At 38.0% G+C, this 15,027-nt stretch overlaps 1 protein-coding gene across 2 annotated transcripts; it reads left to right on the forward strand.

Annotated features, from left to right (window-relative positions):
* The first annotated feature begins 1,329 nt into the window (after positions 1 to 1,329).
* fam169ab (family with sequence similarity 169 member Ab) lies at positions 1,330 to 14,798 on the forward strand. Of its 2 annotated transcripts, none has more exons than XM_079486227.1 (13): positions 1,330 to 1,513; positions 6,011 to 6,147; positions 6,406 to 6,505; positions 6,612 to 6,697; positions 7,432 to 7,603; positions 7,698 to 7,877; positions 10,124 to 10,246; positions 10,357 to 10,451; positions 10,599 to 10,641; positions 10,726 to 10,843; positions 10,947 to 11,106; positions 11,285 to 11,470; positions 12,051 to 14,798. In XM_079486227.1, the coding sequence occupies exons 2-13, from the start codon at positions 6,013 to 6,015 to the stop codon at positions 13,167 to 13,169; spliced, it is 2,517 nt and encodes an 838-aa protein (XP_079342353.1). In that variant the 5' UTR covers positions 1,330 to 1,513; positions 6,011 to 6,012; the 3' UTR covers positions 13,170 to 14,798. The 2 variants fall into 2 exon arrangements, with proteins under 2 accessions (XP_079342353.1, XP_079342354.1); XM_079486228.1 differs by lacking the exon at positions 1,330 to 1,513 and adding an exon at positions 2,390 to 2,531.
* The last annotated feature ends 229 nt before the right edge of the window (positions 14,799 to 15,027 follow it).

Genomic DNA, 15,027 nt, shown 5'->3' on the forward strand with positions numbered 1-15,027 from the left:
CGGGAATCATATTTTCAAGAGTATAACATGGAACCTGTCGAATTGGAAAAAACTAAAATTTTCTGTAAAAATAAAAGCTACGTTGCTTTTTGACATGAATTTTGTGAATGGCACTGCTGACTGTGTTCGGTATCGGTATTCGTTGTATCAGAAGCTTTTGATCTGCTGAGCTCAGATGGCTTTTTAACTAGGTCACTGGTTTGCTAATAAAGTGGACTCAAACACATATGCTATTCTAACTGAATGTTATAGAAGAAAGGCTTTAAGGAAAACGGTGAAGGTTGAAATGACATTAAAAAAAAATTTTTATTGTGTCCTTTGGAAATGCATTTGCACAGTTGTTAATTCAAGTGTTAGTTCTGTTACTGTAATATTTAAATTATAACATAAACAGTGGTGTAATGTGTAAACATGCTTAACATTGCATGTAAACATTGTATCCAAACATTGTATCCCACACATAACATGTTACAAATGTTTCTGTATGTGTCGAGTCAAGCAGACTTTTATTTGTATGTTTTTTTTCTGAAGTACAAACATTTTAACAACTTGAAGTTCTTTTTTCAGTGAATGTTGTGTTCAACATTATAAAATAATAACATTTAATGTAACGCTGAATGTTTGGTGCCAAAAAGGTGTAAAGTGTAAAAAATGGTGTAGTTTGGGACTATTTAATAATATGGGGTGCCAACTTCACGGTGGATATATGCGCCTCTAAAATAAACATTCTCAATCCCCATGGCCAGAGGGAAAAGCTGAATCCTATTTTACCCCTCCCCCAGCAAACTTATCATCTTCTTATGTCACAAGCCACACATGATAGGAGGCAAGCCAATGTTTCCAAAAATACAATTATTATTACTTTTGCGCTGCTGCCATACCCCATTTTAACTTTATTCTTTTCAATTGGATTTTTTGGATATGATGAAAGTTATATGAATAGGCTAATAGTATTTTTCCTATCATGGTGTAAAAAATAATAATACTAATTCTAATGGCTTCTATTACAAATACATATGATGAACATCAGCTGTTTACCATGAAAATGCGCATTTTTGGTCCTAACTCCAGTAAGGTTTTAATGGTGTTTTATTGGGTTCATCCACCCTGATAACATCCCCAGTTAGAGACATTTTATAGGTACTATTTAAACAATCCAATTCTCATTCGACGTATTAAATAATACAATTTCTGTGATGGTCTCTAAAAAAATAATTGTATTCTTATATTTCAGCAGGGATTTAACTTGTAAACATATAACTTAAACACAGGACAACAATGTCACAGGAGAATAATTATTTTAAATACTTCACGTGGACACGTTTGAGACCTCTCACATTCCGTAGATCCGGCAGCTCCGCGGTGCGTGCGTAGCGTTGAGCGCGTCCCCGAGACCCCGACCTGACGCTATTAACAACAAGCAAGGGTTCCGCTCTTACGGGGGATTTTGCTTAAACAAACCACGCAAAAGAAAATACAAAGCACACAAAATCATTTCGAAAGCAGGGAGAAGGTAAGTCCGCTGTTTACTTCCAATGACACGCATGCGCGATGGTTTATTCTCGCTTGTAAGTGTTGTGAAAGCGAATCGGACTGGCACGGCCCAGCGCATTTATATCTGTTTCGATATCAGATATTAAATAACGATAAAGATGTTACCGCGTTCGTCTGCTGTTAGGAGCGGTGGCATGTGCAGAAATATTGCATTATGGAGACAATTTGTTAAATCTAGAAGCAGTTAAAATGTGCACAAAGATTGGGTGAGTGAGCGTGCGCACTCAGTAATGCAGCTTCACGAAACTTTCTTATTTCTGGACCTTACGTTTCTGTAAGAGACCCGGTGCTCATGGACGTGAACGTTACTTATTTACACTGGTTATACTTTGAATTTGATCCATTAGTAGGTGTCTTTCAATACTGTGTACTTGCATACGGATAAAGCATGATACATTGTACTTCTGTGCACATAGTTCCTCGAGGGTAGAATCGGTTTGGAATAGCAGACCAATATGTTCAAACCCCCCATGTAAATGAAAACGTTTGCCCTCTATTTTTACAAGATTATTATATAATAGTGCAGTTTATTATAGTGATAGCAGGGGAATGTTCACGTTTTCTGACACACCCCCTCGGTCTGAAACTCCCTGCACTCTTTAACCTTAAGAAACAACGCGTATTGTTTTTGACATTGCTCCTTTTCTACTTAGAAACCTCTGGGTTTAATAACTTTTCATTAAAAGTAACACAGTCAGTGTAGTTTGTGAGTTTAGAGCCTACGGTGATCAGAATACCTCCCCCATACAAGGAGAACATGTTGTTCCCATGAACAAAATGTGAATGAGAACAAAGAGAGGGAGAGGACTGGAGTCCCATAAAAGTTTGAGACTTTAGAGTTGTCAAATTCAGACTTTGAACTTTATATGAAATGGCATGTTGAGATGGAAATTCATAGCTTTTGTTGTCAAGTCAAACTTGGGAATACCAGCCACAGCATAGTTTATCGAAGGAGAAACTTAGCTGGTGGTAGTCAGGTATGTTTAGATTCTCTGTACATAAAGATTTGTGACCCATGTGCAATTTTTCACAATTCATTGAAATACGGGTTAGTTCAAATAAAAAAGATGAGCTAAATATTTTAATAAAGTTGAATTCTCAAATAACATTATGATTGCATTCAGGTTGTGTATCGTTGTCCAAACCAGTTCAATCCAGCACTAAAATAAAAACCCACCTCCTTTCCAGAACATAATTCTTTAAACACGGCCCTTTAAATTGTTTAGTGAATGAGTGTCTCTGCATTGCCTGCCATATAGTAGCCCTAAGAGCGACAACTTATACTCTCCTTTGAATTGCTAAATTTCACCTTACATTTTATTTTGTAATTTAAATGAAATTAAAGATTTGGAAGCTAATACTGTTTTAATGCAGATCTGAGAATTTAGATATGATCTAATGCATCCTATACCCCTTGTGAAAACAACCTTAAGAGAAATTTGGCTATATAAGTCAAATTGCATGCAAGTACTTGTGAAATATATGTTACATTGATTGCCTTTGTTTAGTGTAGATCATCCTTAACAGAAGTTCAACTGTCATGTTTCAGGATGGTCATTTTTTGCTTGACTGATAATTCTAGTGGACATCTAGCACGGCATTGAATTGACTCGCTGTTATATAAGGAGAGTTGTGTATGTGGTCCAAACCTGTATGACTTTCTTCTGTAGAGCACAAAAGGGTTTTGAATAACATTGGTAACACCAAATAACATTGACTTCTATTGTACAGACACAAAACCACTGAGACATTTCTCAAAATATATTTTGTGTTCCACAGAAGAAAGAGTCATAAACAGGTTTTGAACAACACGAGGGTGAATAAATCATGAGAGGATTTTATATTTTGATCTCTTTAAGGGAATAGTAAATAGAGCATAGGAATTGGTTACGTACTATAGATCTGAGTTGTATAGCAGAATCATTTTAACAGAATCTTTGAATGAATCTTTTTTATTTGTTTTGCATATACAATTTATCTGAGACTCCGGTCAACCTGACTTCACATTCACGTGCACTAAGAACATTGCCTCCAGATGCATGAGGATAATTGGCTTTCTTATCTACTTTGCTTGTGTGGTTTTACACCGGTGACAGGAATAGATTCAAATGACCCCCGTGAACCATGACTGCCTGGAGAACCAGGATAGTAGTTAATCTTGGAGGGCTGGTTTCACATTAAATGGGGTTGCATTTATTTTGAACATGAGGAGAACACTGGTGTTTTGGAATGCTGGGCTCCATGTGTTCATTCTTAGATTTAAAAATGTCCTGCGTATGCATGTGTTCATGCATTTGTGTCTAACGGACAAAGACCTCTCTGTGTTTGCCTGATAGTATTTCCTCATTTGCTGAGCATGTTCTATACGTTCTATATGACATGACAGTAAAGAGTATGTGCTCTGTGTCCAGGGCCATTTAGCTTTTCCTGTTGACAGATGTTATGCAACATTCTGTGTAATGCTTTTCTTGCCTATTGCTAATTGCTAAGAACAAAGTTTCTTGTTCTCGTAGCATTAGATGTGCTGTGTGTAATATTTTGGACATAAACGCATAGTTATGTATAATATACATAACTATGTTTTCAGAGGTGTATTAAGATCTTACATAATGAGGCGTTACGTGTTTTTTACCTTAGATAGCCCCTTGCTATTCGCCATGTTGTTTCTACAGTAGCCCTAAATGGACAAACTGCTCTACAGAGCACGTTTCGTAAATCTCCTTTGGCATAGCAGCGAAAACGCAAAGACATAATTGAATTGCGCTACCTCACTCCTAGATTGCGCTAACAACTCACATTGTACCTTTAAAGGGGTAAATTGTGTGGAATTTTGAGTTCATATGAGAGGTGTTTTTCTCAGTAGATTGTCAACGTCAAACATTTTAATGCCAGTTGATATCGCTATATTTTATTCAGTGGACCTTTAAATCAAAGAAGTAAAGGCATTTCATATTGTTGGACCTTGTTATAAACCTACACTACTCCCTTACTGTTAGGAAAACACATAGTATAGCATCAAAATCACATCATGGTTATCCCAGAAGTTGACGTGTCATACCCGGTCGGAGTGAACGAACAATCACGGCAATGTTTGGAAAACCACTACCCCATCAGGCACGGCTGGGGGCCCTTCTGGATACCTGCATTCCACTGAAGGAATGCCAAATGTGATGGGGGGGATGGTTGGATTTTTGAGGACCAAGACTCTTCTGTGTGACTGTGAATTCTGTTTTTATGGAAAAACTAACAATATATAAAATAATTGTGTAAGTCTAAGTTTCATGATAGTTTTTTACTTTTTTGTTTCTTTAAATCATATAATTTGTGTTTTTATCTGACTTGTGTGCCTTTTAAGACTGAACAGACCAAATTGTTTTTATTAACAGTGTGCAGCGTGTATGTGTATGTGCACGCTACTGTTCGGTCTGATTGTGAGCATGACACTGATAGGGGTTGACTGTAGTGGATTCATTGAGGCCAGCTAAAGTTGGACAGCAGCCCGATGTCTCCGACAGCAGAATAGTGTTCGCACTGTTGAACAGTGAATGTGAATATATACGTCACGGTTGTTTTGTTTTAATAAAATGTATCTGTATATTGTTCTATTTCTTTAATTCATTCTTTAAAAGTCAGAAATGCAATATAATATAAACAACTGTAGAGTCTTCAGAGGTGTTTAAAGACCTTACATAGTTATTATGTTTTTATAACCTTATGATCTATTTCTGTCTACATACATACACCATGGGTCCCCTTGCATGGAATTCACCATGTTGTTTCTACAGTAGCCCTAAATGGACAAACTGCTCTACAGAGCGAGTTTTGTAAATATATTAGCTAGTTTGGCAAAGCAGCGAAAACGTGACGGAGTTCTTAGTTCTGTTTTTAGTCCTGTGTCAACCAACGTAGTGCGTCAAAAGTGAAGGGGTGGAGTGAGCTGGCAATTCACAACCTCACCGCTAGATGTCGCCAATGTCTCCACACTGCACCTTTAAAGGGTAGAATTTGCATGTGTAAAGGGAATTTGGAGTTCACGTGAGAGGTGTTTTAATTAAACAAAACCTTGACTTCAATATTCCACTTTGTAGAAACATAAAGCCATGAACACATACAGACCCACGTAAACAGCTCATAACCTGTTGACTTTTGCTATACACAGACTAAACGTCGTTTTTCATTTAAACCAAACAAAGCTTAATTATCTGGAATTATACCTCTGTGAAGTGTTACCACATTGTGCTGTTTCCTTCTTTTGTCCAATGTTACAATGTTAATTTTTCTAACCTTGAGGGCACTGATATGGGTTGACTTTGTAATCGGGCACTATGGAAGGTCATGTGTGACCGAAATGTTGCTAATCGACAGTAACCCTCACAACTGTATTTATTTTGTAAAACAGCATTCTGTAAATACTGATAATGACATGTGACATTTTTGTAACCTCTGACCCCTGTAGGGATGGAGTTCCCTGTAGATGTGTTGGTGTCCGGGAGACATGAGGACTTGGAAAGTTCAGCCCAGAGCTACATGAACAAACTGCTCTACAGCAACCCAGATCACACACAATACCTTACCCTGCCCAGCGCAAGACAGGTAAAGACAATAGATAAGACTGACTATATTGCAGCAAGACAACTTTGTCACTCAAACAATACAAAGTAATTCATATTAGTAGAGATCACTGACACACACACACACACACACACACACACACACACACACACACACACACAACAAGCCTGTTGAATTCCCTACGTGTTGTAAAAAGAAACAAGTTTGCAAAGGGTGCACATTAACTGGTGATGTAAGTCTGTAACTCTATAAAAATCTTTTTTGTTCTGGGTCTTGTAGATCCAGATCAGCCCTGCCAATGTTGGCTTTGTTCCTCTCTATGGAGCAAACCTCAAACACAAGGTCCTGGCACTGTTTGCTCCCGAGGAACAGTTCACAGGTAACTCTTTCTCTTTCCTCTGTCTAAAACTACAGCTCAAATATCATTTTATTTCACTGTTCTGATTGATTTACTGGCCCGTTTATTTTTGTTCACTCTTTCATAGCTGTGGCGTTCTTTTTGGCTGATCAGTGGTACACGGTGGAAGATGTTCTCAGAACTTCGGATCCCGCAAGAGAAGGCCTTATAAAGGTGATTTAAGCATTTTTTATATATCAGAGGTTTACATATTTTTGCATTTGGCAGATGGTTTATCTGAAGTGATTCACAGTGCATGGATTGATCAGATTGCTCTTCCGGTTGAGCTGGTCAAATTCTTAAAAAAAGTAGAGTTTTGACATTTTCTTATAGTCTGTGCAAGCACACTGACAAAATTACAATTTTGTAAATGCAATATTGTTGTGAAAGAGTTTTATGAGGAGCTTTGGCTAAAGAAAGAGCAGAAGTTTTGTGTTTTATCAGCAGCGTCTTTGTCTCGAGCTCCCTGATTTGAACACATACTGCTTTCATAATGCACCAGAACAAGGTCATGACATTTTCATAGCATAGCAAACATGTCTGTTTTTCCTCTTCTTTTCATGCTTAAGAACACGCAATGCTGTTTTTTGATCTTTGTGAAAACTGCAAAGGCAGATCTGGTTTATTCTGCTGCAGGCTGCATGTGTTGTAATATCCTGTGGAACGGACTGGATTTTCTCTACAGGAATGTTATTTTTCTATAATGCTGGATTGCAATGCACATTGGGGCACTCCTAGAAATGAATGAAGACCACTATAATACAGTTTATAAGTGTGTTTTGAGCTACACACAAATGACAAAACATTGCCAAGACAGCCGGCAAGCGAACCTAACATCGCCAATACAGATTTGACAACATCGATTTTCTTTTGTGGACCATTTTATACATGTGCTGTTGTTTGGGCAGGTGAGATCTGTGGGTGAGAGGATTGTGTTATATGTCCTGAACCGCATCATTTACCGGACAGGGGAGATGGCTTTAAACGAGGTGCCGTTCCTGTGCCATGCAGAAGACGACTATGCCAAAATCCTCTGGAAGAATGGAGAGGCGGTGGGCTTCCACTCGGTCAAATCTAAAGGTATGTCATCCTTTAAGGGAAATGGACAGATATCTCAGATTATGATACAGTTACGCAGAATGTTCATTTCTGCTGTGTTTGTCTTCATCTGCAGGTAGTTTGTGCAATAGCTTTGTGAGCCAGTGCTACCTACTTCCTGTCATGGATTCAATATTTGTGCGGAAGGATCATCGTGGTAACGGTCATGGATTGCAGATGCTGGAAGATTTTGTGGACTCTTTTAAAGATGATGAACTTGGCTTGAAATACCCCCTGACACAGCCCATGCAAAGAAGTGAGAAACCTGCTTCACCTCATGCATTAAAGTGAAAAATTATTTCTAATTTCTTGGTTGCTGTGATGTGCTGTAGCATGTTACGTAGGAACTGCCGTTTCCCCTGCAGTGTTTTGGCTCTGTCTTCCTTCAGCCCCATTTAAAGGGATAGTTTTAGAGTATTTCCTCATTTGCTGAGCATGTTCTATATGACAGTAAAGAGTATGTGCTCTGTGTCCAGGGGCATTTAGCTTTTCCTGTTGACAGATGTTATGCAACATGTGGAACATTCTGTTTAATGCTTTTCTTGCCTATTGGTAATTGCTAAGAACAAAGTTTCTTGTTCTCATAGCATTAGATGTGCTGTGTGTAATATTTTGGAGGATCTGTGACAGAAATGCAATATAATATACATTACTATGTTTTCAGAGGTGTATTAAGATCTTACATAATGAGGCGTTATGTGTTTTTTACCTTAGAATGAGCCCCTTGCTATTCGCCATGTAGTTTCTACGGTAGCCCTAAATGGACAAACTGCTCTACAGAGCACGTTTCGTTAATACCTTATCTCCTTTGGCATAGCAGCGAAAACGCAACGACATCTTCGTTCTGTGTCTGCCACTGTAGTGTTTCGAAAGGGAGTGAGAGAGGTGGAGTGAGCCGTTGGTTGCATTTCGCTATCTCACCCCTAGATTGCGCTAACAACTCCACGTTTTACCTTTAAAGGGTTCGATTGTGGGGAATTTTGAGTTCATGTGAGAGGTGTTTTTCTCAGTAGATTGTCAAAGTCGAACATTTTAATGCCACTAGATATCGCTATATTTTATTAAGTGGACCTTTAAATCAAAGTAGTAACCATTTAAAGGGATAGTTCAAACCAAAATAAAAATTCTGTCATCATTTTCTCACCTTCGAGTTGTTCCAAATCTCTAGTGGTGACCCAGAATAGTCGAAGATTTGATGCTTTGATAGGAGGAGCCTGATTTGACTAAGGATCTCGCAGTCGAATATTTGCAGAGGTGTTATGCAATGGGGATCATGCCATTTTGGTTATATGGGCAGTGGTGTAGCAGACAGGCACTCACTGTGCCGCTACAAATATTATTTAAAGAAGTAAGATGTAAAGAAGTGGGACGTTTTTTGGGTTGGGTTCCGAAACCCCCGGCCCACATGAGTGCGAGGTCTGGCTATAACCCCACGCTCGATCGCGCCTCTCTGTGTCTTCTGTGCTGTGAGTCTGGTAAAGAGAAGCAGCACGTTTCGCAGGCATCCGCAAATGAATGTGTACACCGTTTTTCAAACATTTGTCACTTACGGAATGTTTGGGAATAGGCCTAGAAATATGAATTAACACTCTGTTTGTAAATGCACGTAGTTCGTTTCGTAGACTGAACTTTGCATGGCATTATGAAAAAAAAAGTAATTACACAAATAACTTGTCATTCTCTGCACTGAAAGCAAGCTTGCGGAGGACGGAAAAAGAGTGTGCAGGAAAAAACGGCGAAAGGGACTTTTTGACTGTTTAAATGGTATTGCTTTCCTCCTTTCCTATTGTACACACGGTAAATAAAGTACCTTTATTGGTAGTTCATTGGTGATGAACGTGCTGTATTCCCAGTTGTAAAAAATAAATCATTATTACCAAGTAGTTTTAAAATAGTTTTGAGTTGAGATCTGGTCTGGGATTGTATGGCACAGCATTGTTACATGATGTTTAAGGAAAATGTCCATTACTTTTACTATTTGTGGCTTGTGTTTTTAATATATGTTCCCCTGCATTTCAGACATTTTACCTAAACACGATTATTTTGCACATTGAGAATTGGATCTGGCTTATTTTTATTCATTATAAAGGTATATTCTGTTCTAAACAAATATTCAGGGGCACAACTGCACATTTTCTGAGGGGTATGCGAGATTAGTTTAGATAAATAACACATCTGAAAACAAATAAAAAAAGTAAAAAGTAGTTACAGTACATAAAGTTTATGCTCAGACATACACAATAAATTACGTGCAACCAACTATTCTTTTGATAATCGAATAATCTGACGATTGTTTTTTTTTCAATTTATCTGATAAACGCCTAAACAATTTTTAATTTGATATTTTGCTACCCACATAAGGGTTTTTATTGTATTCTTTTAAATGATGACTGAATTTTTACTTTTAGGTGAACTATCACTTTAATACAGAGACATTCATCTATCCAAATAATGTTCAGGATCACTATATGTGCATCATATATGTAACGCTTCTGTCCTCAGTATGTAGTCGTTATCTGAGCACATACCCGGCCGACGTGGATCTACTGTGGGAGGTGGAAGGAGTCGGAGGGCCCTACCAGAAAGCCAAAGTGGCGAACAGACTTGCCTCTCTTGCACTAAGACGTAAGCATTTGCACTTCTGCAAACAAACAATGACGCTCTTGGGTTAATGCAAAACCTTCTCTGCTGGGAAGTAAAACACTGTACGATTTATTGTTTGTGTCTCCATAAAGCCAACCACAGCTCATGGGTGGCAGACGACAACAAAAGTGGAGAACTTGTCGTGAATGAGATGGAGATGAATGAGGAGAGCTGCCTAGACATCACGGTACATTTAAAGATAATGGTGTTTTGAAGGAATGCAACTTGGAAAGGGTTTTAGTATCTTTGTCAAATGTGTACCATCTTCATTGTTGCATGTGTACAACTTGTTGAACTTGGCTAGTTAAAATGGATCGTTTTCTTTTTTTCTCAGGAAGATGTGGTCGCAGTCAACAAACATCTCAAAGTAGCAGAAGGTTTGAATTTTGTGTTCTAAAAGCATATGTTTAGAAATTGTAAAATTGGACATTCGGGTCTATTTTCGGTCTTTCTCCCTGTAGAAATAGTCGACTTGCCCGTATCCACACGCACCCGTAGCAGCGGTTGCAAACAGAAGAAACGAGTGCGGGAGGAACCAGACGAGACCACCGGCGAGAACCCACCTGATAAAATCAACAGGTCTTTAAAACTGCTTATATGTGTACAGCAATCAAACAAGTTAATTTTCACTTTTGTGCGTCAATATAAAAATGTACTTCTCAAACCTGTATTTTGGCATCAGATTAGCCAAAGACGAATCTGAGGTGCAACCTGATTCTGTGGAACCTGATTCTATTGTACCTGAAGCTAAAGACGCTGCAGATGGAGAAACTGAAGGAGAACGAGAGGAAGAAACAAGCTCTGTTCAAGCTGATCAGATTATGGCAGAACCTGAAAATCCGGTTAGAGATGGGGTGCTGTTTGATCCCTACTAGACCCTAATTTTTGTTCATTAGACCGTTGCGAAACTGTGAAACAAAAGGGCCCATTAGCAATTTTTTTGTTTTGTTGACACATGCAAATACACATGCACTAACAAATGCAAATATTTATAGCTTTTTCCTTGTAAATGTGTCAAAGGTAAATGGAGAACTGAGTGACAGCCTGGCAGAGAAGGAGGAGGGTTCAACAGACACTGCGGAGGATCTCCAGAGCAGTCCGGTGTTCTCTCTAGAGGCCGAACCTGTCAACCAAAATGGAACTGCTGAGGAAGAAATGATGGAGCAACAGGGAAAGAGGGAATCACAGGAGGCTCCTGTTGAAAAGGTTTGCTGTTTTGTTACAAATTTGTTACAATATAAAATGCATTTTTGCAGTTGCATGTTTGCTCGTTTCATCCATGCTCTCAATGAGAGATCTCATTAATTTGTGATGCAGCACCTTTCAATAAAATTAGTGTACGGTCTAGCCTAGTTCACCCCCATGTTGACTTTTGTTTTTATGCGGAGCACTAAGGAAGATATTTTAATGAGCTTTTATTTTTATATTTAGGTTTTTATGTTAATTTGTACGTTTTAGCAATTTCAGTACATGCTTTTGTCATTCTATAATTTATTTTTTATGTTGCTTTATAATATTATTTCATTTTTATTTTTGTGTTTATCATTATAATTTTAGTGTTTTAAACTTGTTTCATCTTATTGAAGTTTTTCCAATTATTTTATGTGTTTTCAATGAACAGGAATGTTGTGAAAGAATACATTTTTGTAAACTAAAATAACCTTGCAAATACCACTAGAGCATGTTTCAAAATATCTTCTTTTGTGTTTCACAGAAAAAAGAAGAATACCGATAACAGAATTTATTTATTTTTCGATGAAATATATCTTTTATTTGGCTTTTGCAGGAGGCTGTTAGCAATAATCCAGAACAATCTGAGGAGCCAACTGCAGAGGTGGAGCTTGTTTTTGAGGGAAAACAGAAAGCAGATGAGGAGGAACAAGAAGAAGAGGAAGCTTCTTCTGCAGTTGAGGAGAAACCAGAAGAGGATGAAGAACAGCAAAAAGATGTACCTTCTGCAGTTGAAGAGGAACCAGAGGAAGTACCTCACGCACTTGAAGAAGAACCGGAACAAGATGTATCTTCTGCAGTTGAAGAGGAACCAGAGGAAGTACCTCACGCACTTGAAGAAGAACCGGAACAAGATGTATCTTCTGCAGTTGAAGAGGAACCAGAGGAAGTACCTCACGCACTAGAAGAAGAACAGGAACGAGATTTACCTTCTGCAGTTGAAGAGGAACCAGAAGACAAGGTAGCTCCTGCGGTTGAAGAAGCGCAGAAAAAAGTAGTAGCCAAGGATGTAGTTCAGCCCCAGAAGGTTTTTGAGGAGGACATGGAGGAAGGTGAATGTGTGTGTTCTGTGCAAGACAGCGAGACAGAGGATCCATTATCCTCTCAACTAGACAATTCAGTGGAAGAGGCTTCTGCTCCTCCAATTGAAGCAGAGCAGGAAGAGAACGCCATCCTGGAGACGGAGGAGCCAACTGTGAGCCAAAACGAGATGGCCAACTGCGAACTACTTGTGGAAAGCCAGTCTGAGGACACCACAAAAGAAAAGATGAACGACAAAGATGAACAGAACGAAGAGGAGAACACTACCGCCACCACTACAGAAGATGAGAAGGAAGAAGAAAAAAGCTCAGAAGAAACTTCAGATTCTCCTGATGTTCGAGTTCTCAGAGGAGGCAGGAGCAAGCCTGTACCTCCAACTCCAAAACGCACATCCAGCAGACTCAGCAAAGCTGTGGTCATAGAGGAGGTAGAAGAAGAGCTGGAGGAGGAAGAGGAGGAGAAGCTCACTAGTGCAGAAGAGGAGAAGGGCAGCACAGAGGAAGACGAGGCTCCCGAACACAACTCTGAAGAAGAGGAGGAGCCACCGGTGATTGACATGAGGGTGTTGAGGAGGAAAACCAAAGTGATACAGTCCATGCCCAGACCAAAGGCAAAGAGACGCAGCAAAAACTGAGTACACGCATTCTGTTACTCTTCATGGCACTTGATTATACTTCTCTAACTCTCTAAGAGTCTCGATACAAAACGCACCTGTGTTAAGCACTACAAAGTTGGGGATCCAGAGAGGTTTTTATATTTGGGTTAAGGTTTAGAACGGGCAGGGTGAGGATAATGTTGGTTGTCATTTCAATTAGATTTTGTGAGAATAATTTTACTAGTAAAATTTCTGAAAATAAAAAAGTGCAGTATTTTGTATTAATGTGTTGTAAACACCGAGTTTAACTTGCATTAGGGCAATGCTGGCAGATTTCTAAATGTGAATTTTGAATCATTCTTTCTTCTTTTTGAATTACATCTGCGTTTGATACTTCTTGACCGGCTGCATTCACCTAACAGTGAATGTTCTGTCACGCTTTATGTTCTGTCATGTTTTCTGTTTCACAAAAAGGTATTTTAAATATGTATGTATCAGTAATATGGGATCACATCTCCAATAGTTTAAGAAACTACTTTTTTATTCAAAAATTATAATTGGTTATTGGAAGTTATGGGGCACTTTGTTTTTGTCATTTGTATTGGCTACGTGCTTGATTATTATGAACAATTGTTTTTGTTCCACAGAATAAAGTCGAAAGGGCTAAGAATTGTATAAAAGAAGGAAAACAATGACTTAATTTTCATTTTGTTTGGTCAATTACTCTTTTAACACTGCTGTTGAGAAGCTGCTTAGCTTGCAATTTTTACAGCCTGAGTTACAATGTGAAGCTTTTATATTGGATGGGATGTGGATTGAGTTTGACTCAATTTTTTGTGGGACATATTTCACCTCACACAATGTTTTAAAGAAAACATTCCACAAATCACAAAACTACCTTTAATCTTTGAACTGAATCACGTGATGTTGCATCTAAGGAATTATTTTGTTGTGTTAGACCTGTTCTTAAAGTTATTTATTTTCCAATTTCTTACCTTTTTTCATTATACTGTGAATACATATGTATGCAAAAAACACACATACATATGAGTCCTTAAAATGCAGATTTAAAGTTTGCAAATAGCTTTATTACTTCAATATGTTATTACACTAAAATGACCAATTATACTGACAATAAAAAATATTTCATCGAAATGTATGTCTTATTTTAAATTGCTCCAATTCTTTATGGCTGGAGGTTATTTGATGATAGAAAGATGGCTTTAATTGTCTGGTTGGGTTTCTCATCATGTGATTTTATCAACGTTGCCATGAGCGTTGTACTTTTACAAATAACCTCACCCTGCAATGACACATGACTTGTTTTAGGCTATACTTTTCCTTTTGCTAAAACCCTGTACCCATACGGGCTATAATATTACTCATAATGTTACATTCATATTTTTGAATTGTTTTGTTTTAAGCTGTCTCAGTTTGCTGCAATTGTCCGAATGACCACATGAGGGCGTTGTAGGATCTTACAAAATCCATCGCAGATTTTTGAAAAGCGCTGTGTTTGTTTCCTGATTTAGTCACGTTTATTTGGTTTGGGAAGAGTAATGAACGCTTAAAAGTCCTGTGCTTTAAACGTTGTTTAGGCAATAGTTTTTTAAAATAGTTTTCGCAAACTGTGATTTTGTTTGTGAAGTTAATAAATATCGTTATTGCATTTCTTGTGTTGTGTTCAATTTATTTTACAAAGACTTTGCAAACAGAATTATTTAGCATGAAGGTAAAACTAAATATAAAATAAGTATTAATACCAAAGTAATTTCGCCTTTAGAGTTATTTGTCTTACAAACCTTTTTTCTCCCAATTACAATTTGTACCGTTTTTAGCTACATGTAATTATCGTAGTTAAACTATGGTTTATAGCGGCTAATGAGAAAATGGTAAA

Source organism: Barbatula barbatula (assembly GCF_947034865.1).
Source record: "Barbatula barbatula genome assembly, chromosome: 22".
In the NCBI taxonomy this organism is placed as follows: Eukaryota; Metazoa; Chordata; class Actinopteri; order Cypriniformes; family Nemacheilidae; genus Barbatula; species Barbatula barbatula.

Excerpts from the sequence above, each read along its gene's own strand:
- fam169ab (XM_079486227.1), top strand. The coding sequence starts at position 6,013 with ATGGAGTTCCCTGTAGATGTGTTGGTGTCCGGGAGACATGAGGACTTG. Across the intron at positions 10,844-10,946 it reads CCACCTGATAAAATCAACAG|ATTAGCCAAAGACGAATCTG; the intron begins GTCTTTAAAACT and ends TTTTGGCATCAG. Across the intron at positions 11,107-11,284 it reads TGGCAGAACCTGAAAATCCG|GTAAATGGAGAACTGAGTGA; the intron begins GTTAGAGATGGG and ends AATGTGTCAAAG.